Source organism: Pleurodeles waltl, chromosome 3_1, assembly GCF_031143425.1.
Source record: "Pleurodeles waltl isolate 20211129_DDA chromosome 3_1, aPleWal1.hap1.20221129, whole genome shotgun sequence".
Lineage (NCBI taxonomy): Eukaryota > Metazoa > Chordata > Amphibia > Caudata > Salamandridae > Pleurodeles > Pleurodeles waltl.
The window spans coordinates 229,051,549-229,077,336 of NC_090440.1; the positions used below are offsets into that span (position 1 = coordinate 229,051,549).

At 44.6% G+C, this 25,788-nt stretch overlaps 1 protein-coding gene across 4 annotated transcripts in view; it reads right to left on the minus strand.

The window, feature by feature from the left end:
• ARIH1 (ariadne RBR E3 ubiquitin protein ligase 1) overlaps positions 1 to 25,788 on the minus strand; it is a 475,775-nt gene that overhangs the window by 343,083 nt on the left and 106,904 nt on the right. For all 4 annotated transcript variants that reach the window (XM_069222254.1, XM_069222252.1, XM_069222253.1 and 1 more), the window contains exons 5-6: positions 2,272 to 2,327; positions 1,723 to 1,789 (exon numbers count right to left, since the gene is read on the minus strand). In XM_069222254.1, coding sequence (XP_069078355.1) covers positions 1,723 to 1,789; positions 2,272 to 2,327 — 123 coding nt within the window. The remainder of the gene's footprint in view (positions 1 to 1,722; positions 1,790 to 2,271; positions 2,328 to 25,788) is intronic.

The window sequence follows — 25,788 nt, forward strand, 5'->3', positions numbered from 1 at the left end:
GTAGAATCCCTATGAAATTTGTTAGAAATCTTCGATTTCGGTTTGATAAAAACTAGACTGTAAAACAAATTTCTAAGTTAACATCTATCTTCTTCCGTCATCTGAGATTGTTGAAAAAAATACTCCCAATGTTTCCAGAAGAGGATAGATTAACAGTAATTAGAGGAGCTGTGGGATCTTTCTTGGACTAGTTTAATGCCATTTAGTTAGGGCTATTTAAGGGTACTTTGTTACACAAACTCCATCAGTAGACAGGCTAACCCATGTTATGCAATTATCCTCCCATTTACTGCACCCCTCAAGAGGAACAGGTGAGTCTGTGCATCCATATAAAGACACTTAGGAACACAAGCTAACAACCCTAATACTTTACAATAAGAGGGGAGATGCATTAAGAGCACAGGACATGTATACAAGTGCCCGCTTTGTCCAGTCATAAGAGATTGTGATGCACCTCAGTCGATCTAGCAATACTCCCCTTAAATACTGGGAGATCTAAGCGTGTAAGATGGAAGAAATGGATTGTGTTCCAAGTAGTACAAGAGAGCGCATTTAGCATCAAAGGAATGCAACTGTTCCCTGGAGATCTTTGGGAGAAATGATGGAAGCTTAACTGACTGACAGAGAAAAGGGTGAGGCCACCTTCAGAAGGAAGCATGGCTGTGCATAAGGCAAATTCTGTCTTTGTACTTGAATGTGCGGTTCTTCTATTAATAGTATACAAAGTTCTTTAGTTTGGCACAACGATGTAATGTCTATCGAGAACACCACTTCCAAAGTAAACATCTGCAGTGAGAATAAATACAGTGATTCAATAAGAAAGGCTAGCCTGGTAAGGACAATGTTGAGATTCCAGGTGGGATCATAGGTTTCTGTTTTTTAAGAGGACTGCCAGCCAGACAGACTAGACATTTTCACATGTACGGAGAAAGACAAAAAAATAAAAAACAAGCATAACTTTAACAAATATGAGATCTCACCCCCCCTCCCCCCCCCCCAACCAAACAAACACCTCTAAACTCAAAATCAAAGCTAAATATATCAGTCAAATTTTAAAAATATTCTGTGTAAATGGGACAGAATTTAACTGGCAAGGGATGGTAAATAAAATCATTCCTCACATTATGGTCAGCTCCTACATATACACTGCTGGGAAGGTAAGTGGTTTAAACCATTGGTTCTTAACATATGGTCTGGTGACCCATGGGGGAGAAAGAGGTTTGGGGGGCTGTGGGCCTGCAAAACCTCATGGGAGTCTGCGAATGCTCGGAAAATTAAATATTAACATTCTATATAACGTTCTGCACCAGTGAATGAATTTAAAAAATCGGAGGCTAAAATTAACTCAGTTTCCTCAGACTGATTTTTGGTAGCAGTGCAAATGCACCAAACAGAATACAGTATGGACAAGTGGCCTCAACTGAATTTAGAAACACTCCAACCTTCCCACTATAATTGACATTTTTATTTTTTGTATATTTGTGAATTAAAATGTAATCATTTGTGTATTTGTTTGATGAATGCTTGTCTCTGTATTTTTCGTGAGGGGGTCCCCCGGATTCCAATGATTCAGTGGGGATCCCTTGGTTCCAGTAATGATTATTTGGGGGTTCATAATAGTCAAAATGTTAAGAACCGCTGGTCTAAAAAAACAAGTTAGACAACATCCAAGCTGTGCCCTTGGGAGAAGAAAAAACTAACTAGAGTAAAAAATAAACTTACCTCTACAAAACTATTGGTTATTAAATGCTGATACTTTAATTTAACTTTTGAATCTGTTATCAAACGCCTGGAAAAAAGGAAAAAATAGGTTAATTGGAAAGTGTAGTGAACAACAGATTAACTGTGCCAAATAATGTATTCCTAGGAGTCACTAGCTAACGTAGCCAATTTGGGTTGAGGGACATCTTAACAGCTAACAGTTAAGAGGATGTGATGTCAAGGTAGAGTTTAATTTTGGGTCTCTTCTGCATTGTCAAATCACAAAGTATATGACCAAATTTATAAATAGCAAGGCTGTGAAATTTAATGAAAATGAGTATAGGGTGGGTCTTCAGTAAGAGAACCAGACTGAGAGCAACAGGAACTTCAGAGTGTTTGTGAACTTAAGAAACAGAAGACAGTAGGGGAGACACAGAAGGGTGAAGAAACAGCATGCATATTATGTAGTGAAGGTACACAGTAGCAAAAGAGCACTGTAGGACAAAACTGAACATGCAATATTACTACTACTCAGGTTAGCAGGAAAGCATGATGTGGCTGTCAACTTACATAACTGTATTGTCGTCAACTAAGATATCGCATCCATGAGCAGGGCAGGAAATTGTCTGAAAGAGAAACATGAAACCAGGGTCAGAATGGGATAAGCAGGTGTAACAAACTGAATGCATAATTTACTCAAACTCTCTCCACATATTGCATGTTGGAAGATTCATATGGATTTCTGGAAAATTGACATTTTCAGCTATTTTGAGCTTTATGATAGGGTACGATGAATGCGTTTCATCAGCACAATTTGTTCAACCATATCCCACCCCCAAGATGGGATCACAATCATTCCACACTCAAGGAAACACAGTAAAGAGGATTTTATCTGGGAGACACATGTCAAAGGGCACCACGTGACAAAGTACCTGAACACACCTTGTAGCAGAAGTGGCTGTGCATTATCTAACTCTTTCAGTTTACCAATCTAGAGGGACTAAAAAGGCTGATAGAGTTAAGCAACCAACGAACTTCAATGTGAAAAATTTGACGGAACTAATGTTAACATGTTTCAAATTTTCTTCTACTGTATAATATTCCCTCTGAATATTCGTTCCGAGATAGTGTTCAGACCCATGTCTGAACAATTACACGACTGACTCGAACAAAACAAAAAAAATAGTAAACATATATGCTGAACCATGACATTCAAAGCAAACACTGCCTGAGAAAGACAGATGTAAAGTGAGTAATTATGATCACATGACTGCTTTGTTTTACAGGGTTTTGCATTTTCAGCTTATTTCCTCAATGGTATTTTTCAGCATTTTCCGAACTACTAAACATTTGTGTTTACACTTTGAGACTGCAGAAAGTTGCTGGAGATTTTTTTTTTTATGGTTTCTAAAATACATTTGCAAATTAACATTCTTTAACGGGACAATCTCTAACATGGGATCCTGTGAAAGCATCCAGCTGTGTTCTGTTTAATCAACTACAGACAGAATACTACACTGTCAAAAGAAATGTCTGATTTTCCAAAAGTGAGCAATTTAAATCTGGGCCGTAAAGTGAAAGAATATTAAGACTTTTCCACTTCTCATTACAGTCAGCAGTTAAAATATCAGGCGTTACGTTATTGCTCAATTCTTTGGTGACATGAAGGATGTTTATAAAGGTGCCTGCAAAGTTGTGAGGATATTGCTAAGTTCTTTTATAATAAAATAGCTGATATTTATTCTTCTCTATCAATTTGTGGCTGTTTGGAGTAGAGTGTGTTTTCATGTCATTTCCAGGCCTATTCCTTGACTACTTTTTGCTCCCTCGATTGCACCTCGCTGGAATCCATTAAATAGGGCTCTCCGTGTGATCCTCTTTAGGTAATGGGGAAGATTAAGTTTGTGCTTTACTCCCTCTTATTCCACCTTTGAAATTCTTCTTTGAAGGAAGGCATTGTATCTATGATTCAGAAACAAGCTATGGCTGTTCCTTTACTTTGAATGTCCACTCTTGACACAAGTTACTTACCTCCGGTAACGCTTTTTCTGGTGGATAAGTAACTACCTGTGGATTCCTCACCAAAAGAATTCTCCCCTCGCGCCAGCCCTCGACGGAAATTTCTTCTAGCTCTGCACGTCGACGATGACGTCACAATCGCCCGACTCCACATGACGTCATCCAGGCAATAAGAAGCCCTCGTCGACGTGCAGACGTCAGTTATCACCATTTTTTTACGTGCCATGGAGGCGAACAGGTTAAACCTAAAGAGTACACATTCATCCAGAATGAATGAAAATAGAACATTTATTATAAAACTCATAAATAACAGTTATGAATGCTCAATTCGAGAGAGAAATATATATATATGAATGTATAATCCATGTCCAAAATGTCCTCTTCAACTATCTTAATTTGCAAAGGAAAAGTATATACAGTCATCACAACTATATACATGAAACAGCTATATACATATATATATATATATATATATATATATATATATATACACAAGATCAAGGATGCGCACCCAAAGAGATCTTGGCTTGACCAGTCAGGCAACGGGGAGGCGGGTGGGACCGTGAGGAATCCACAGGTAGTTACTGTATCCACCAGAAAAAGCGTTACCGAAGGTAAGTAACTTATTCTTCTGATGGATACACCTACCTGTGGATTCCTCACCAAAAGAATAGAGTCCCCAAGCAGTATAACCTCCGGTGGTGGGTACCCGAATGGTCAAACCAAGAAATCTTGCAGCACCGAGCGAGCAAAATGGCCATCCCTCCTAACCTCAGAGTCCAAACAGTAATGTTTGGCAAAAGTATGGAGGGGACGCCCAGGTCGCTGCCCTGCAGATGTCAGCCACAGGAACACATCTAGCCAAACCCGATGAAGCTGCTTTGGCTCTAGTGGAAGGGCACGAAGCCCCACAGGTGGATCTCTCTTCGCCAAAGAATAGCAGATCTTAATACATAGAATGACCTACCTGGATAGCGTTCTCTTGTGGACCGCTCTACCTTTCCTATTCCCCACGTATCCAACGAAGAGCTGTTCATCCTATCTGAACTCTTTCATCCTGGCGACGTAGAAGCTCAGTGCTCTTCGCGGATCCAGCCGGTGGAGCCTCTCTTCCTCCTTGGATGGGTGAGGTGGAGGGTAAAAGGAAGAGAGAGTAATTGACTGCCCCAGGTGAAAGGGTGTAACAACCTTCAGTAGGAAAGCCGCCTTGGTCCTCAACACCACTTTGTCCTTAAAGAAAGAAAGGTATGGGGTTTCCACAGTGAGAGCCTGAAGCTCGCTAACCCTTCTGGCAGATGTAATGGCCATCAGGAAAACAGTTTTGAATACTAGGAACCGTAAAGAACAAGAGTGCATAGGTTCAAACGGAGCCCCCATAAGAAAAGTTAAGACTAAGTTAAGGTCCCACTGAGGCATAATGAATGGTGTGGGTGGATACTTATTAGTGAGTCCCTTTAGAAACTTTAAAACAATTGGTGATTTAAAGAAGGATGGTTGATCAGGAAGGCACAGAAAAGCAGATAACCTTTAACAGTGGCAATCGCACAACCTCTCTGTGCCAGATGGGAGTGCAAATGAGAAAATGTCAGATAAACCAGCTTTTAAGGGATCTAAACTATTCTCTCCACACCAGCTTGTAAATTTAGCCCAACGATTAGCATAGATTGACTTGGTGGAGTGTCGCCTGGCCGATAAAATAACTTCCACCACATCTGGAGGGAGAGAAAAGGAACTCAGATTGCCCTGTTCAATCTCCAGGCATGAAGATGCAGGCTCTGGAGGTGGGGGTGTAGAATCTGCCCCTGCGACTGCGAGAGGAGGTCCACCCTGCAAGGGAGACGGAGTGGAGGGCACTGAGAGAGTTGGAGTAGGTCCGAATACCACACCCTTCTCGGCCAATCCGGAGCTATTAAGATGACTTGAGCTCGGTCTTGGCGGATCTTCCTGAGAACTCGAGGAATCAAGGGTATGGGGGGAAACGCGTAAAGCAACTGACCCTTCCAGGACATCTGAAACGCGTCCCCCAAAGCTCCTTGCACCGGATCCTGGAGGCTGCAAAATAGCAGGCACTGCGCATTCTCTTGAGTTGCAAACAGATCTATTTGTGGATATCCCCACATCCGGAAGATACCCAGAACTAGATCTGGATGAAGACGCCACTCGTGATCGACCGTGCTGCGTCGACTGAGAATGTCTGCACGCACGTTCAGGACTCCGGCCAAATGATGTGCAATCAAGCAGATCTTGAGTTCCTGAAGCCAGGACCAGAGACGTAGAGCTTCTTTGCAGAGAAGATACGACCCCACTCCTCCCCGTTTGTTTATATACCACATTGCGGTCATGTTGTCCGTCAGAACTTGGATTGACTGACCGCGAATGGAAGGGAGGAGGGCCTTGAGAGCCAGACGTACTGCCTGCAACTCTAACAGATTGATGAGTAACCTCTGTTCCCCTGGAGACCAAAGGCCCTTGATCTCCAGGTCCCCCAGATGAGCTCCCCACCCTAGAGTGGAAGCATGCGTTACCACCGAGGCCACTGGAGGTGGCAGCGACAAACGGCCTTCCTTGAGACAGGTTGTCGACCGCTGCCCACCATCGAAGATCCACTGCAGTGTCTCTGGAGATCCTTATCGAATCCTCGAGATCCCCTTTGTGCTGAAACCACTGCCTGCGGACGCACCACTGAAGAGCCCTCATGTGCCAGCGTGCATGAGTGACCAACAGTATGCAAGAAGCGAACAGACCGAGCAGACGAAGGATCTTGAGGACTGGAACTACTGCTCCATTTTGAAACATTGGAATCAACGCCTGAATATCCTGGACCCGCTGGGGTGGAGGAAAGGCCCGATTCAATGTCGTGTCCAACACTGCCCCTATGAACAGGAGGCGCTGCGAGGCCTCCAGGTGAGATTTGGGTACATTGACTGAAAAACCCAGTTCGTACAACAATTGAGTCGTCGACTGGAGATGGCACCGCACAAGCTCCGGAGTTTTGGCTTTGATCAACCAATCGTCCAGATAGGGGAAAAACAGCTATCCCCCTTCTTCTGAGCTCTGCTACTACCACCGCCATCACCTTTGTGAAGACTCGAGGTGCCGAAGTAAGACCAAAAGGGAGGACCGCAAACTGATAATGCTGCGATCCCACCACAAACCAGAGATACTTCCTGTGCGATTTGAGGATCGGAATATGAAAATACGCGTCCTGCAAATCGACTGACACCATCCAGTCTCCTTCGTTCAACACCAAAAGAACCTGTGAGAGGGTCAGCATTTTGAATTTTTCCTGCTTGAGGAACCAATTCAAAATCCTCAAGTCCAAAATCGGTCTTAGCCGACCATCCTTTTTGGGAATCAGGAAGTATCTTGAATAACAACCCTGACCCCTCTCTTGCTCGGGAACCAAGTCTATCGCACCTTTTGCCAATAGGGATAATATACCTCCTGCTGTAATAGGAGAAGATGGTCGTCCGAACAGAAGGATGGGCGGGGAGGGAAGGTAGGAGGGAATTCCCGAAAGGGAAGAGCGTACCCCTTCTTCACAATGTCGATGACCCAGGAGTCCGATGTTATAACCTCCCACATTGGAAGAAAATGGGCAAGTCTCCCCCCTACCGGAGACAAGTGGACAGGGAGTGGAGGACTACGGCTGCTTTCCTTGCTGCACCCCTCCCGAGGAAGAGGCAGAGTGCTGCAAGGTGGCTCCTCTCGTACGGACTCTGCCCCTGAAGGATCTGTATGGCAGGGTAGAAGCAGATTGTTGTGGTCCTTGCAATCTTCCACAAAAGGAACCACGTCCAAATCCTTTAAACTTCCGAAAACCTCTAACCTCTAAAGGAGGATGAGGCTGACGACTGGAGTCCCAAAGATCTTGCAGTCGCTCTGCTTTCCTTAAAACGTTCCAGGGCAGAGTCAGCCTTTGTGCCGAAGAGCCTCTCCCCATCAAAGGGAAGATCAAGAAATGTGGCCTGCACGTCCAACGAGAAGCCAGATGATTGTAGCCAAGACTGCCATCTAGAAACTATGGTCGTGCCCATAGCCCTAGCCACCGAGTCCGAAGTATCCAATCCCGACTGGATCACCTGAGTCGCAGCCGCCTGAGCATCCGCCAACAGCTGCAACATCTCCTGAGACAAACTAGGGTGGCCCTTTGCCTCTTCCATAAGGGCATGGATGTAACGTCCCAGTATGCAAGTTGCATTGGAAGATTTTAAGGCCATACTGCAAGATGAAAAGGTCTTTTTTGCAGTATGGTCCATCTTTTTTGACTCACTGTCCGCAGGTGTCCCAGGAAACGAGCCAGGAGAGGATCTGGACGAACAAGAGGCTTGCACCACTAGACTCTCCGGAGTTAGCTGTCTGGAGAGAAACACCGGATCACCAGGCGCCACCCTATATTGACGAGCCACCGCTCTGTTGACCGCAGCGGTGGACACAGGTTTCAACCAGATGTCCTTAATGGGGTCCAGCAGAGCCACACTGAAGGGCAAAAGAGGCTCAGCAGAAGCAAAAGCCAGGTGTAAAACCTCTGTCAAATTTCTTTTGACCTCCGCAGTAGGAAGGGGAAGGTCCAAAAAGTCTGCAGCCTTCTGAATGACTGCGTGGAATGAAGCAGCTTCCTCCGTGATCTCTCCAGGGGAAGCTAGATCCCATTCCGGGGTAGTGTCCAAGCCACTGGCTGTATCCAGTCCCTGGAAGTCACCAGAGGGCTCCAAAACTTCACCTTTCTCCAGGTGTTGTCTCGAGTACTCTTCTTCCTCCAAAAGTCGAAGAGCCAGACGTCTCGATTTAAGCCTTGATTCCAAGCCTGGAGTCGATAAGGTGTCGGCCGACGCCGAAGATCTTCGTCGGCGCCGAACCTCGGATCCGTCCGAAGCCGGAAGCTCAGACTCCATAGGATTCTTAGACGTTGATCGGATCCGAGGCGAATCCAACGGCACCGTAGCAGGTGTAGACAGCCTGGGCGACGTCATAGGCATCGGCGCCGCTTCAGGTGCAGCAGATAAAAATGGGGTGAAAGGCGTCGATCTATAAGACGCTGGAACGCCCAAATCATAGGCCAGAGGGCCAGACGGACCTGCATGACTTCCACCCGGCGTCATGGAAGCAAAAATGTTAAACATTGCGTTTAAAAACGCTGCAGGATCCGTTCCCGGAGCCGGGAAAGCCGGGTATTGCTGCTGCTGTGCCGGCATAGATGCCGAGGAAGGTCCAGGTAACTCCTGGCCAGGAGAACCTTCTGGCCTCTGGGGAGGCTCGACCTCAAAGACCGACCCGGGTGACGTCTGGGTCGTAGGAGGCAGAGGGGTGACAGTCGGGCTTATCTCCCACGTCGGACGGCGCCGAGCTGACGGAGAAGCCGATCTTGACCTGGACTGTAACCTTGCTCAATCAGCGCCGAGATCCGTGACGGTGCCGAGAGACACTACAAGGATCTCGAAGAAGACTCCCTCCGATGACGCCTCTCCTTCTTGGACCGAGCCAAGAACAATTTCGCCTCCCTCTCTTTAAGTGCCTTAGGATTCATGCGCTGACATGAGCCGCATGACTCGACCTCATGGTCAGAACTAAGGCACCAGAGGCAATTTTCATGGGGGTCGGTAACCGACATTCGACCCCCGCACTGGCTACAAGGTTTGAAGCCGGATTTTCCTGGCTGCGACATTGTAACCGTCGTTGGAAACAGTAGCTCCCTGTGAGCCTCGAAGAATTAACCGTTACTCTGGCACGGAAAAAAGGAAACTGATGTCTGCACGTCGTCGAGGGCTTCTTATTGCATGGATGAAGTCATGTGGCGTCGCGTGGAGTCGGGAGATTGGGACGTCATCCTCGACATGCAGAGCTAGAAGAAATTTCCGTTGAGGGCTGGCGCGAGGGGAGAATTCTTTTGGTGAGGAATCCACAGGTAGGTGTATCTATCAGAATATATGGGCAAACTATCGAACCATCTCTCTGTTGGCAATGCACGCTGAGATTCTGCAAAAGCATGTAAATGGTCAGATCTACCCAGAACCACAACTTGTTACACAGTTCCAAGTCCAGCTTTCGCTCTGGCTTCATCACAGAAACTATTCTTCTAGGATTGGTGGAACATCTTGTGAGACAACTAGGTAGTGCTGCTGCACTCATTCTCCTAGATCTCAGCCCAGTATTCAATAGTGTCTCATCCTGCTCTATGTTGTAGACTAGCTAAAACTGGTACTCAAGTATCTGTCCTATTGGGACTCATCCCCTTTCTTAAAGGCCTTCTCCAAAATGTATATAGCCCCACTGCTACATATGCAGTGTGGTGCGCTTTGGGGTTCTTCCCTGAGCGCCACACTTTTTAACATTTATATTCGACCTTTCCTTGATCTTCTTAAGGTCCATGGACTGCTGCTATTTATGTAAGCAGGCAACAATCAAATCGCTGTGTCACTTAGTGCTGACGATGGAAAAAAAATTGGTCAATCTCTGTTCTCACCTTACAGAGGTGGCAGGGAGGATGGGATCAAACTACCTCAAATTGAATGGTGACAAGAGAAGTGCTTGTAGCTGGTAACCAGCCTCACCTCTGGGGCCATCAACGGTGGCTAACAGATCTTGGACTGCTGTCCGCTCCTTGTAAAGAAGTTAAGAACCTGGACGTCTGGCTTGGCTCAAAGCTTTTGATGGACTGTCAAAGATCACATCCTATTGTTATTTAAATGCTTCAGAAAGATTCTTTGGCTTCTCTCTCTGCTTAAAAATCTGCTGTACAATCACAGACCACCTCTAGGCTAAATTGTGAAAATCTTCTCTAGGTAAGTGAATTTAAAAAAAGCTGTTTACGAGGCTCCAGACTGAACAAAATGCGGCAGCACATTTGCTCTGTCAAGTACCTTAAGACTCTTCAGTTGCCATTCATCAAGGTAATGTTCACTGACTTCCCACAGAAAAGCGCATCTACTTTAAAACACTGTGCTACATGCACAAGGCCCAAAATGGATGTGGCCCTTCCTATCTCAGGGCACTGGTTGACTTTTATTCCCAGAGACACTCTCCGCTCAGGAAATCAGTTCCTGGCTACCATACCTTGTTATAATCTAACTAAGCAGGGTAGCAGATCTTTCACTTTCCTTGGACCTACTTTATGGAGGTCTTTTCCTTTAAAAAATAAAATAAAAATAAAAAATAAATTGAGGCATGCGCTTCCTTTCCAGAATTTTGTTAGTTGCTCAAAACATGTTTATTTTAAGATCTTTCTTGTTTCTAGAGTTTGGTTGTTGCTTCCTTAGGTTGCGCATGAAAACCCTTTAGGGATACCTGGGCGATTTATAAGAAAATTAGTTACTTACCTGTAACATTAGTTCTCCAGTATTGATATCTTTCATAGATTCACATGCTTGAATCATTCCCCATCGTCGAGATGGGAGCCCCCAGTATATTTAACAAGTAGTGTTACCATATATTTAAACATACGGGCCCTTAGGCCTCTTAATTTAACACTATTAGAGTCATTTTAAGAAAAAGGACCAAACTTCAGAATCCACCAATCAGGTGACACCACCCTTTAGAACCTTCCTGAGAGAAGCTCAAGTACCAGAGATTTATAAAGCACAAGTGCGTATAACATGAAAAAGAAAAGGAGGTGAAGGTGAGCTTCTCCGGGGAGGCGTACAGGTCGCATGTGAGTCTATGAAAGATTCCAATACTGGAGAACTAAAGTTAAAGGTAACTAATTTTCTTACTCCAGTATTGGAACTTTCATAGATTCACATGCTTGAATCAGAGTAGTAAGCAGTGCAAATGCACATTGTAATACTCCTGCAATTTGTTCAATACATACATTGAAAGCATGTTAACATACACTAATATATAGATTTTTTTTGTTTTTGTTTTTTTAAATAAACATTATAGGCACACCGCAATAAGTATTTAGCATGAATCCGAGACGTCTAGGCATAGACAATGTGCATACCTCACATTAGGATGGTGGAATGAAAGTAGTAGCTCACCTTCACTGGAAAAGATTCCACAGGACTGTGTGTCCCACCGCTACTTCTCCTTGCGAAAATGCTTCCAAGCAGTAATGTCTGGTAAATGTATGGCAGCTCTTCCAAGTTGCTGCTCAACAAATGTCTTGCACCAGTATGCCAGCAAACAGCGCTGCTGAAGACGAAACTGCCCGAGTTGAATGCGCACAGACAGATGATTGCTAGTGACTTGCCCGCTGCCTGATGGCAAAATTTAATTGCTGAGGAGAGCCATCTAGCTAGGCTCGGTTTAGAGAGTGGTTGACCCCATCTGGGTGCACTGTAAGCCACAAATAGTTGGTTGGTTCTGCGAAATGGTTTAGTCCTGTCTAAAGAGAATTTAATACATCTTTTAACCCCTTCGCTGCCAGGCCTTTTCCCCCTCCTGTGCCAGGCCTTTTTTTGCCTATTTGGGGCAGTTCGCGCTTAGGCCATCATAACTTTTTGTCCACATAAGCTAGCCAAGCCAAATTTGCGTCCTTTTTTTCCAACATCCTAGGGATTCTAGAGGTACCCAGACTTTGTGGGTTCCCCTGAAGGAGGCCAAGAAATTAGCCAAAATACAGTGAAAAAATAGTTTTTTTTAAAAAAAAAAAAATGGGAAAAAGTGGCTGCAGAAGGCTTGTGGTTTTTACCCTGAAAATGGCATCAACAAAGGGTTTGCGGTGCTAACCTCACTAGCTTCCCAGCTTTCAGGAACAGGCAGACTTGAATCAGAAAACCCAATTTTTCAACACAAATTTGGCATTTTACTGGGGCATACCCCATTTTTACAATTTTTTTGTGCTTTCAGCCTCCTTCCAGTCAGTGACAGAAATGGGCATGAAACTAATGCTGGATCCCAGAAACCTAAACATTTCTGAACAGTAGACAAAATTCTAAATTCAGCAAGGGGTCATTTGTGTAGATCCTACAAGAGTTTCCTACAGAAAATAACAACTGAAAAAGAAAAATATTGAAATGGAGGTAAAAAAACATCTATTTTTCTCTACGTTTTACTCTAACTTTTTCCTGCAATGTCAGATTTTCGAAAGCAATATACTGTTACGTCTGCTGGACTTCTCTGGTTGCCGGGATATATAGGGCTTGTAGGTTCATCAAGAACCCTAGGTACCCAGAGCCAATAAATGAGCTGCACCCTGCAGTGCGTTTTCATTCTATACCGGGTATACAGCAATTCATTTGCTGAAATATAAAGAGTAAAAAATAGCTATCAAGAAAACCTTTGTATTTCCAAAAAGGGCACAAGATAAGGTGTTGAGGAGCAGTGGTTATTTGCACATCTCTGAATTCCGGGGTGACCATACTAGCATGTGAATTACAGGGCATTTCTCAAATAGATGTCTTTTTTTTTTTTTTTACACACACTCCTATATTTGGAAGGAAAAAATTTAGAGAAAGACAAGGGGAATAACACTTGTTTTGCTAATCTACGTTCCCCCAAGTCTCCCGATAAAAATGATACCTCACTTGTGTGGGTAGGCCTAGCCCCAAAACGCAACGTGGACACATCCCATTTTAAAAAAAAAAGAAAACAGAGGTGTTTTTTGCAAACCTCAAAATTTGGCTAAAAAAAAAAAAAAAACATTTTCCTCACATTTTGGTGACAAAGTTCTGGAATCAGAGAGAAGCCACAAATCTCCTTCCACCCAGCGTTCCCCCAAGTCTCCCGATAAAAATGATACCTCACTTGTGTGGGTAGGACTAGCGCCCACGAAAGGAAATGGCCCAAAACACAACGTGGACACATCACATTTTTTCATAGAAAACAGTGCCTACCTGTGGATTTTGGCCTGTAGCTCAGCCGGCACCTGGGGAAACCTAGCAAACCAGCGCATTTTTGAAAACTAGAAACCCAGGGGAATCCAAGATGGGGTGACTTGACTCTGAACAGGTTATGTTCCCCAGAATCCTTTGCAAACATCACATCACATTTCGGTGACAGAAAGTTCTGGAATCTGAGAGGAGCCACAAATTTCCTTCCACCCAGCGTTCCCCTAAGTTTCTCGATAAAAATGGTACCTCACTTCTGTGGGTAGGCCTAGCGCCCACGAAAGGAAATAGCCCAAAACACAACTTGGACACAACATATTTTTTTCACCGAAAACCGAGGTGTTTTTTGCAAAGTGCCTACCTGTGGATTTTGGCCTCTAGCTCAGCCAGCCCCAGGGGTTTTTTTTTTTTTTGGGGGGGGGGGGGGGGGGGGGGGGGGGGTGCAGAAATGGCCAAAAATAAATTTGACACCCTCGCCTACGGGGTCGATCCCCCTGCGTGACATTGGCGCCAAAAAACAAATCCCCGGTGCCAAGGGGGGCAGAAAGGGTCTAAATACAATTTGCCCGCCAGGGGAGCGACCCTTGCCTAATGGGTCGCTCCCCATCTCTAAAAAAACAAAAAAAAAAATTGCCTTGGCGCCTTGAGGTTTCTGCCCCCCCCCCCCCGGGGGCAGAAATGGCCTAAAATAAAGCCATGCTGATAAATCGGACTGATTGAGGATCCGGATGCAAGATGGGTCTGTTGCTCACTGTTAGGAGATGCAGAGATATTCTCAGTGGGATGTGAGGCTTCACTGACAGGAGAAGAAGCTCCATGAACCAATGTTGATGAGGCCAGTACGGGGCTATTATTATTAGCGTGCACGGTTCTCTCTTCATCTTTGTTAGGACTCTCTGGATCAAGAGGATTGGCGGACAAGCGTATGCAAAGATTCCGGACCAAGCTATGCAAAATGCATTCCCCCATGATCCCTTTTGGTGATGCCAGCTTGCAAAGTATCGGCATTTGGCGTTGAACCAGCTGGCGAAGAGGTCGAGATTGGGTGTTCCCCACTGAGAAAAAAATGTGGTTGACCGTGGACTGGTCCAGTTCCCATTCGTGACACACTGACTTTTGCCTCCTGAGCGGGTCCTCTTTAAGGTTCTTTAAAATCATATAGAAAGCATAGTTTGCTTAGATTGCATTGGAAGTGCAGAACACTTAGCTGCTCTTTCCAAAAGATTATGGAATCCTCCGATGTCCCCTGGAGGCAAATCCACTTTTGGATGAGGAGGAGGAGCTGGAATAACATATTCATCCCACTCAGACTGGGTGTCAAGGAGCTCTCCTCCTTGATCTCCCTCCGAAATGTCAGTCATACTAAATGTGGTATGGTCATACCCGGTGTGGCCACATTCGCTAGTGGTAAAGAGGTTGGCTCTGACGTGGTGTGGTAACCCTTGAGACAGGCAAAGGAGGCTGCGGTTGCCCCTGTTCCTGAGGAGAAAGTGCCTATTATAGTCTGCTAGCATCGCTCTCAGATCAGACAGTAATGAGCTTGGCATGTATACATCCTCCTGATATGACTGGTCTCCTGCGTAGGACTGCAGGTCATAGGCTTCGCCAAACTCCTCATCACCATCATCTTGATACTTAATGTTCAACTGTGGGGGGCTGTGCGCGGTCCAAAATGGTCCCTCATCATCTGAGTCTTCATCACCGTCCAAAAGATGTACTGGCACCAGAGGGGTTACTTTACTAGGCACAGTATGCTGAGTACATTTTTCCTGACTTCTGCATATATTTTCCTTTGTCGACGGAGTGGTAAAAGCCTTCGTCGACTGAGTCAAAGTCTGCATGGAAATTTTAACAGTAGACCGCTTCAAAGTGGGCGCTACCGTCGACTGGGTCGTTGGCGATGAAGACGGCAATGAGGAAACCATTGTTACTGCCGTCGACTTGTCCTCGTCAATAGTGGAAGGCTGGTCGCCGGCACAGCCGTCGGCGGTATTAATGTGGAAACCGTCATCGATGGTGAAATGGCACTCACCAATGTCATCGACAATGAGGCTGTCGTCGACGGTATAGTCTTGGTCAGTAGTCTGTCCACCAAAGGAGCAGAGGAGGGCCTTTTGAAAGGTTCAGCAGACGTAGCTGGAGGCACAGAAGATGATTTTCTAGGCCTTTCAGACCTGCTGGCTTGACCTCTTTCCCCTTTTATGGAGAATTTGTGAGGTGAGGAGGAAGGGCTGCGGCCTTTTGTGGGCCTTTCTTGGCTGCTCTGAGGAACATCTTGAATGAGATCTAGGTCTCTTAGATGACTTTCTGGACGATGTATAGGAGTCATCGCTGTATGAATCAGAGACCGGGTTGTCTATAGATTTAAGTTTCTGCAACCATATTAATAATCTGCCCTCACTATACTTCAGGGTCTTAGAAGAGAAGGTACGACATACCTTGCAGTCCTTGGCAGAGTGGTCTGGGTAAAGGTAGTATATGCAGTCCTGATGAGGGTCTTCAGTGTGTAATCTTTTTCCCACAGGTCTTGCAGGATCTAAACAAACCTTTCCTTGTCAGACATGCAGTAGGCCTTACCCACAATCAGTCAGAACATGTTTAGACGAATATCAGCTTAAAGCTATTCCAAAAGAGGAATAGAGCAGAGCTCTGAGGAGACTCCCTAGCACGACGTGCAGTAGAAAATCTGAGGTACTTGAGCTTCTCTCAGGAAGGTTCTAAACGGTGGTGTCACCTGATTGGTGGATTTTGAAGTTTGGTCCATTTTCTTAAAATGACTCTGGAGTGTTAACTTAAGAGGCCTAAGGGCCCTTAGGTTTAAATCTATGGTAACACTACTTGGTTAACCATACCGGGGGCTCCCATCTCGACAACGAGGAATGATTCAAGCATGTGAATCTATGAAAGTTCCAATCCTGGAGTAAAAAAAAAAACAATAATTTTTTTTATATATATATATATATATATATATATATATATATATATATATATATATATATATATATAAATATGTCACTTACCTAGTGTACATCTGTTTGTGGCATGTTCAGCTGAGGATTCACATGCTGTGCATTATTCTGCCATTTAGTGTTGGGCTCGGAGTGTTACAAGTAGTTTTTCTTCGAATAAGTGATTGAGTCATAACCTCAAGTGACTCCTCTTCGATTCAATTGCGCATGGGCATCGACTCCATTGTTAGATAGTTTTCCCACAGAGGTAAGGAAGGAGTGATAGAGTATGAAAATGTCACTTACCCAGTGTACATCTGTTCGTGGCATCAGTCGCAGTAGATTCGCATGTTTTGCAATAGCTCGCCATCTGGTGTTGGGCCGGAGTGTTACAAGTTGTTTTTCTTCGAAGAAGTCTTTCGAGTCACGGGACCGAGTGACTCCTCCTTTTGTCTCCATTGCGCATGGGCGTCGACTCCATCTTCGATTGTTTTTCCCCGCAGAGGGTGAGGTAGGAGTTGAATTGTAGTAATAGTGCCCATGCAATGGAGTGACTAAGTATGCACCTATTTAAGGTTGAGATGATACATATATAAATAATTGAAGGTAACTTCCAAACTGCTACAGGCTCCCGGGGAGGCGGGTGGGCACATGCGAATCTACTGCGACTGATGCCACGAACAGATGTACACTGGGTAAGTGACATTTTCAGTTCGATGGCATCTGTCGCTGTAGATACGCATGTTTTGCATAGACTAGTAAGCAGTTATCTCCCCAAAAGCGGTGGATCAGCCTGTAGGAGTGGAAGTAGTCTGAAATAATGTTCTTAATACGGCTTGACCTACTGTGGCTTGTTGTGCGGATAACACGTCTACACAGTAGTGCTTGGTGAATGTGTGAGGCGTAGACCATGTGGCTGCCTTACATATTTCTTGCATTGGGATGTTTCCTAGAAAGGCCATGGTAGCACCTTTCTTTCTGGTTGAGTGTGCCCTTGGTGTAATGGGCAGCTGTTGTTTAGCTTTAAGGTAGCAGATTTGGATGCATTTAACTATCCATCTGGCTATACCTTGTTTTGATATTGGGTTTCCTGCATGAGGTTTTTGAAATGCAATAAATAGTTGTTTAGTCTTTCTGATGTTTTTTGTTCTGTCAATGTAATACATCAATGCTCTTTTGACATCTAATGTATGTAGTGCCCTTTCAGCTACGGTATCTGGCTGTGGAAAGAACACTGGAAGTTCCACTGTTTGATTTAGATGGAACGGTGAAATAACCTTTGGCAAAAATTTAGGATTGGTCCTTAGGACGACCTTATTCTTGTGTAGTTGTATAAAAGGTTCCTGTATTGTAAACGCCTGAATCTCGCTTACTCTTCTTAGGGAAGTAATGGCGATGAGAAATGCCACCTTCCAGGTTAGGAACTGTATGTCGCAGGAGTGCATGGGTTCAAAAGGTGGACCCATAAGTCTAGTTAGGACAACATTTAGGTTCCATGAAGGAACAGGTGGTGTTCTTGGTGGTATAATTCTCCTAAGGCCCTCCATGAATGCTTTAATGACTGGTATCTTATATAGGGAAGTTGAATAGGTAGTCTGCAGGTATGCAGATATTGCTGCAAGGTGTATTTTAATGGAAGAGAAAGCCAGGTTAGATTTTTGTAAGTGAAGCAAGTAACCCACTACATGTTCTGGAGTTGTGTGTAATGGTTGTATTTGATTAATATGGCAGTAGCAAACGAACCTCTTCCATTTACTTGCATAGCAGTGCCTGGTGGATGGCCTTCTGGCTTGTTTTATGACTTCCATACATTCTTGGGTAAGTTGTAAGTGCCCGAATTCTAGGATTTCAGGAGCCAGATTGCTAGATTCAGCGATGCTGGATCTGGGTGTCTGATCTTTTGGTTGTGCTGTGTCAACAGATCTGGCCTGTTGGGCAATTTGATGCAGGGTACTACTGATAGGTCTAGCAGCGTTGTGTACCAGGGTTGCCTTGCCCAAGTTGGTGCTATCAATATGAGTTTGAGTTTGTTTTGACTGAGTTTGTTTACCAGGTAAGGAAGGAGAGGGAGAGGAGGAAAAGCGTAAGCAAAAATCCCTGACCAGTTCATCCATAGGGCATTGCCTTGGGACTGTTTGTGTGGGTATCTGGATGCGAAGTTTTGGCATTTTGCGTTCTCCCTTGTCGCAAACAAGTCTATCTGAGGTGTTCCCCAGAGTTTGAAATAAGTGTTCAGAATTTGGGGGTGAATTTCCCATTCGTGGACCTGTTGGTGATCTCGAGAGAGATTGTCTGCGAGTTGATTTTGGATCCCTGGTATAAATTGTGCTATTAGGCGAATTTGGTTGTGAATTGCCCAACGCCAAATCTTTTGTGCTAGCAGGCTTAACTGCGTGGAGTGCGTCCCCCCTTGCTTGTTTAGATAATACATTGTTGTCATGTTGTCTGTTTTGACGAGAATGTATTTGTGAACTATTATTGGTTGGAAAGCTTTTAGTGCTTGAAAAACTGCTAGAAGTTCTAGGTGATTTATATGCAGTGTTTGATGTACGTTCCATTGTCCTTGTATGCTGTGTTGATCGAGGTGTGCTCCCCACCCTGTCATGGAAGCATCTGTTATTACGTATTGTGGCACTGGGTCTTGGAAAGGCCGCCCTTTGTTTAAATTTATGTTGTTCCACCACAGAAGCGAGAGGTAAGTTTGGCGGTCTATTAACACCAGATCTAGAAGGTGACCCTGTGCTTGTGACCATTGTGATGCTAGGCACTGTTGTAAGGGCCTCATGTGCAGTCTTGCGTTTGGGACAATGGCTATGCATGAAGACATCATGCCTAGGAGTTGTAGTACCATCTTTGCGTGTATCCTTTGTGTTGGATACATGCGTTGTATGATGGTGTTGAAATTTCGAATTCTTTGTGGACTTGGAGTGGCTACTCCTTTTGATGTGTCTATTATGGCTCCCAGGTATTGTTGTACCTTGCGCGGCAGAATTTTGGATTTTGTGAAATTGACTGTGAACCCTAGTTTGAAGAGGGTTTGTATGGTGTGATTTGAGCACTGTATTAACGAATGGGCCTTGATTAGCCAGTCGTCTAGATATGGGAACACATGTATTTGCTGCCTTCTTATGTGTGCAGCGACTACCGCTAGACATTTGGTAAAGACTCTTGGTGCGGTTGTTAATCCGAAAGGCAGTACCTTGAATTGGTAATGTATTCCCTTGAATACAAACCTTAGGTATTTCCTGTGCGATGGGTGTATTGGTATATGGAAATAAGCATCCTTGAGGTCTAAAGTTGCCATGTAGTCGTGTAGTTTTAGCAATGGCAATACTTCTTGTAGTGTGACCATGTGAAAGTGGTCTGATTTGATGAAAGTGTTCACTACTCTGTGGTCTAGGATTGGTCTCAGCGTTTTGTCCTTCTTTGGTATCAGAAAGTACAGTGAGTAAACTCCTGTGTTTATTTGTGTGTTTGGCACTAATTCGATTGCATTCTTTTGCAATAGTGCCTGCACTTCTATCTCCAGGAGATTGGAATGGTGTGTTGTCAAATTTTGTGCTTTTGGTGGTATGTTTGGAGGGAATTGTAGAAATTCTATGCAATATCCATGTTGGATAATTGCTAGAACCCAAGTGTCTGTAGTGATTTCCTCCCATGCTTTGTAATAATGACTTATTCTTCCCCCCACTGGTGTTGTGTGGAGGGGGTGAGTGACATGTGAGTCACTGTTTAGTAGTAGGGGTTTTGGGGCTCTGAAATCTTCCTCTATTTCTAGGGAATTGCCCTCCTCTATGTTGTCCCCGAAAACCTCCTCTATACTGTCCCTGGTAACTGGACGGTGTTGCTTGTGAGGTGCTGGCTTGTGTGCTCTGACCCCGAAACCCCCCTCGAAAGGGTGTTTTACGGAATGTGCTGTAATTCCCTCTGCTCTGCGGGGAGTAGAGTGCGCCCATGGCTTTGGCAGTGTCCGTATCTTTTTTGAGTTTCTCAATCGCTGTGTCCACTTCTGGACCGAACAGTTCTTTTTCATTAAAAGGCATATTGAGAACTGCTTGTTGAATCTCTGGTTTAAATCCAGACGTTCGGAGCCATGCATGCCTTCTGATAGTTAGAGATGTATTAATTGTCCGTGCAGCTGTATCTGCAGCGTCCATGGAGGAGCGGATCTGGTTGTTGGAAATGGTCTGTCCCTCCTCAACCACTTGTTTTGCCCTATTTTGTAAGTCCTTGGGCAGATGTTCAATGAGATGTTGCATCTCGTCCCAGTGGGCTCTGTCATAGCGCGCAAGTAGTGCCTGGGAGTTCGCGATGCGCCACTGGTTTGCAGCTTGTGCTGCGACTCTTTTACCAGCTGCATCGAACTTGCGGCTTTCTTTATCTGGGGGTGGTGCATCTCCAGATGTGTGAGAGTTGGCCCTTTTCCTAGCTGCTCCTACAACGACAGAGTCTGGTGGCAGCTGTGTAGTGATGAAAACCAGGTCTGTAGGAGGCGCCTTATACTTTTTTTCCACCCTTGGTGTGATTGCCCTACTTTTGACCGGCTCCTTAAAGATTTCTTTCGCGTGCCGGAGCATACCAGGGAGCATAGGCAGGCTTTCGTATGAGCTGTGGGTGGAGGAGAGTGTGTTGAATAAAAAATCATCCTCAACCTGTTCTGAGTGGAGGCTTACGTTGTGAAATTGTGCTGCTCTAGCTACCACTTGAGAATACGCGGTGCTGTCTTCTGGTGGAGATGGCTTCGTAGGGTATGCCTCCGGACTGTTATCTGACACTGGGGCGTCGTATAGGTCCCATGCGTCTTGATCTTGGTCACCCTGGCTTATGGTGGTGTGAGCTGGGGAGTGTGATGGAGTTCGTGCTGGTGAGACGTTAATCACGGGCGGAGGAGAGGGTGGTAGGGTAACTCTTTTCACCTCTTTTGGTTGTGGTGTCTGTTCAGTTTGGAACTCCAACCTTCTCTTTCTTCTAATGGGGGGGAAGGGTGCTTATTTTTCCTGTCCCCTGCTGTATGAAGATACGCTTTTGCGTATGGTCCACATCAGTTGATTGTAGCTCTTCCTCAAACCTATGCTTTTGCATTTGGGAGGTTAGCGAGTGCTCTTCTGTATAAGTCGCTTGCAGTTTGTTTCGGCACCGAAACCCTGTCTGCGTGTTTTTTCGGCTCCGAGGTGACTTTTCTTTTTCGGGGCCGAAACCTCTCGGCGTCGATCTTCTTCGGTGCCGCTGTCTCGGCGTCGAGCCGTGTCCACACCGGCATCTCGGTGTCGAGGCTTGTCTCCAGCACTTTCTCGGTCCCGAGAAGGCTGCGTGCCGGTGTCTCGACCGGAGTCGGACGATCTCGGCACTGTTTGGGCCTTTTTCGGTGCCGACGGTCGGTCACCGAATTTATGGGTGGAGCCATGGCCTGATGGCAGTGGCGTCCCCTGGGCCTTGTAAATCTTCCTTTGTGTGGTTTTCGACGTCTTACTCACGGTTTGTGTATCGTCGAATCCTTCGGAGTCCGATTCTTGGATCGAGAAGGTACCTTCCTCTTCCTGCTCCTCGAACTCTCGGTGGGCTGTCGGCGCGGACGCCATCTGAAGTCTTCTGGCTCGACGGTCTCGGAGTGTCTTTCGGGACCGGAACGCACGACAGGCCTCACAGGTGTCTTCACTGTGCTCAGGTGACAGGCACAGGTTACAGACCAAGTGTTGGTCTGTATAGGGGTATTTATTGTGGCATTTGGGGCAGAAACGGAACGGGGTCCGTTCCATCGGCGTTCTTCAGCACGAGGTCGGGCCGACCAGACCCCGACGGGGGATCGAAAAACTACCCCGAAGGGCACCGGAGCTCTTCGATGCGGCGTTGAATCTAAGTACGCCGATCCCGAACACAACAATACCGACGAAAATCTTCCGAAATTAGCTAATTCTCCGTTCCGAAACTCGGAGCGACAGGAACACGTCCGAACCCGATGGCGGAAAAAAAAACAATCGAAGATGGAGTCGACGCCCATGCGCAATGGAGACAAAAGGAGGAGTCACTCGGTCCCGTGACTCGAAAGACTTTTTCGAAGAAAAACAACTTGTAACACTCCAGCCCAACACCAGATGGCGAGCTATTGCAAAACATGCGTATCTACAGCGACAGATGCCATCGAACTATATATATATATATATATATATATATATATATATATATATATATATATATATATATATATATATATATATATATATATATATATATATATATAGGTAAAAGATAGGAGATGTCCATGCTAATGCAAAAATATATATATTTATATACACACACACACACAAATGTTTGTAACTTAAACGACTACAGGCTCCCGGGGAGGTGGGAGGGTGCATGTGAATCTGCAGCGGAACATGCCACGAACAGATGTACACTGGGTAAGTGATATTTTCCGTTCGATGGCATGTGTAGCTGTAGATACGCATGCTGTGCATAGACTACAAAGCAGTTTGTCCTCCCATAAAAAGAGCGAAAGAGCGGTGCTTAGCCTGTTTGAGTTGAAGTTGTTTGAAATAATGTTCTTAGTATAGCTTGGCCTACTGTGGCTTTTTGTCGTGATAATACGTCTACACAGTAGTGTTTAGTGAATGTATGTGGTGTTGACCAAGTGGCTGCTTTACATATTTCAGCCATTGGTATATTCCCCAAAAAAGCCATTGTAGCACCTTTTTTCCGTGTAGAATGTACTTTAGGAGTAACTAAGTTGTCTTTTGGATTTAATGTAGCATGTTTGGATGCATCTTACAATCCATCTTGCTAAACCTTGTTTTGATAGGGGATTGCCTGTGTGAGGTTTTTGGAAGGTTACAAATGGTGGTTTAGTCTTTCTAAATTGTTTAGTTCTGTCTATATAGTACATTAAAGCTCTTTTGATGTCTAATGTATGTAGAGCTCTTTCTGCCACAGAAGCTGGCTGTGGGAAGAAGACTGGCAGTTCCACTGTTTGATTTATATGAAATGGTGATACAACTTTTGGAAGAAATTTCGGGTTTGTTCTTAGTACAACTTTATGCTTGTGTACTTGGAAGAACGGTTCTTCAAGAGTAAAGGCTTGGATTTCACTTACTCTTCTTAGAGAAGTAATTGCAACTAGGAAGGCCAATTGCATTTGGCACGAGTGCATAGGCTCAAATGGTGGTCCCATAAGTCGTGTAAGCACTATATTTAAATTACAAGAAGGTACTGGGGGGTGTCCTGGGTGGAATGATGTGTTTTAAACCTTACATGAAGGCTTTAATTACAGGAACTCTAAATAAAGAGCTGTGCTGTATATTTTGTAAATATGCTTAAATTGCAGTAAGATGAATTTTTATTCAAGCGAATGCTAAATTTGATTTTTGTAAATGAAGTAAATAGCATACAATGCCTTGTATTGATGCTGTAAGATGGTCAATATGTTTAGATTGACAGTAGTATACAAATATTTTCCATTTGTTTGCATAGCACTGCCTAGTAGTGGGTTTTCTTGATGGTTTAATAACTTCCATACATTCTGATGGGAGTTGTACATATCCAAACTATGACCTCAGGAGCCAAATTGCTAGACTGAGTGTCTTGGGATTTGGGTGCCTGATTTGGCCTCTGTTTTGTGTCAACTGATCTGGTCGGGAGTTTGGAGTGTTGTACTACTGACAGGTCTAATAATGTTGTCTGCCAAGGTTGACGTGCTCATGTTGGTGCTACGAGTATCATGTTGAGTGAAGTTTGACGCAACTTGTTGACTAGAAACAGAAGGAGTGGGAAAGGGGGAAAAGCGTATGCAAATATCCCTGACCAATTGATCCATAGAGATTGCCCTTGGATAGGGGATGTGGGTGTCTGGATGCAAAGTTTTGGCATTTTGTGTTTTTACTTGTGGCAAACAGATCTATGTTTGGTGTTCCCCACTTTTGAAAGTATTTTTGAAGTACTTGAGGATGAATCTCCCATTCGTGTGTTTGTTGGTGATTTCTGCTGATAATATCTGCCAATTGATGGTCTATCCCTGGAATGTACTGTGCTAACAGATGAATTTGGTTGTGAATTGCCCATTTCCAAATGTTCTGGGCTAGAAGGGAGAGTTGGAATTAATGTGTCCCTCCCGGTTTGTTTAGGTAATACATGGTTGTCATGTTGTCTGTTTTGATAAGAACATTCTTCTGTGTGAGAAAAGGTTGAAAAGCTTTGAGTGCTTTAAAGACAGCTAACAACTCCACGTAGTTTATGTGTAGCTATTTGTGTTTGACATCCCATTGTCCTTGAATGTTGATTGTTTAGGTGAGCTCCCCAATCAATCATTGATGCATCTGTTGTAATTATGGTCTGAGGCACAGAGTCTTGAAATGGCCGCCCTTTGCTTAGATTTGTGGAATTCCACCACTGAAGGGACATGCATGTTTGGCGGTCTATCAACACTAGATCTTGAAGTTGACTGTGTGCCTATGACCATTGTTGTGCAAGGCACTGTTGTAAGGGCCGCATGTTTAGTCTTGCGTGTGGAACAATTGCAATACATGATGCCATCATCCCTAAAATGTTCATGACAAATCGGACAGTGTATTGTTGATTTGTCTATATGTGTGTGATTATATTTTGGAACGCTTGTATCCTTTGTGTATTTGGACATGCTAGGGCTTGCTGAGTCTTTAGTATTGCACCCAAATACTGTTGTAATTGTGCTGGTTGAAGGTGTGATTTTTGGTAGTTTATTGAGAACCCTAGTGTGTGCAAGGTTTGTATTACGTAATGCGTATGATTTTGGCATTGCGTATGACTGTTTGATTTTATTAGCCAATCGTCTAGCTATGGAAAGGAATGCATGTGTTGTCTTCTTGGGTAGGCTGCGACTACTGCTAAGCACTTTGTGAATTCCCTTGGAGCTGTTATTATTCGAAAGGGCAACACTTTGAACAGGTAGTGCTTTTCCTGAATGACAAACCTGAGATACTTTCTGTGTGCAGGATGGATGGGTATATGGAAAGATGCATCTTTGAGGTCTAATGCTGTCATGAAATTGTGTTTTTGTTGTAGTGGGATAACATCCTGTAAAGTTACCATGTGAAAATGTTCTGACAGGATTTAAAGATTGAGGTCCTGAGGTCTAATATTGGCCTGAGGGTGGCATCTTGTAGGAAGTTGGCTCTGTATGTGCTATTTCAAAGTAAGGAATAGCATGCACAGAGTCCAAGGGTTCCCCTTAGAGGTAAAATAGTGGTAAAAATAGATAATACTAATGCTCTATTTTGTGGTAGTGTGGTCGAGCAGTAGGCTTATCCAAGGAGTAGTGTTAAGCATTTGTTGTACATACACACAGACAATAAATGAGGTACACACACTCAGAGACAAATCCAGCC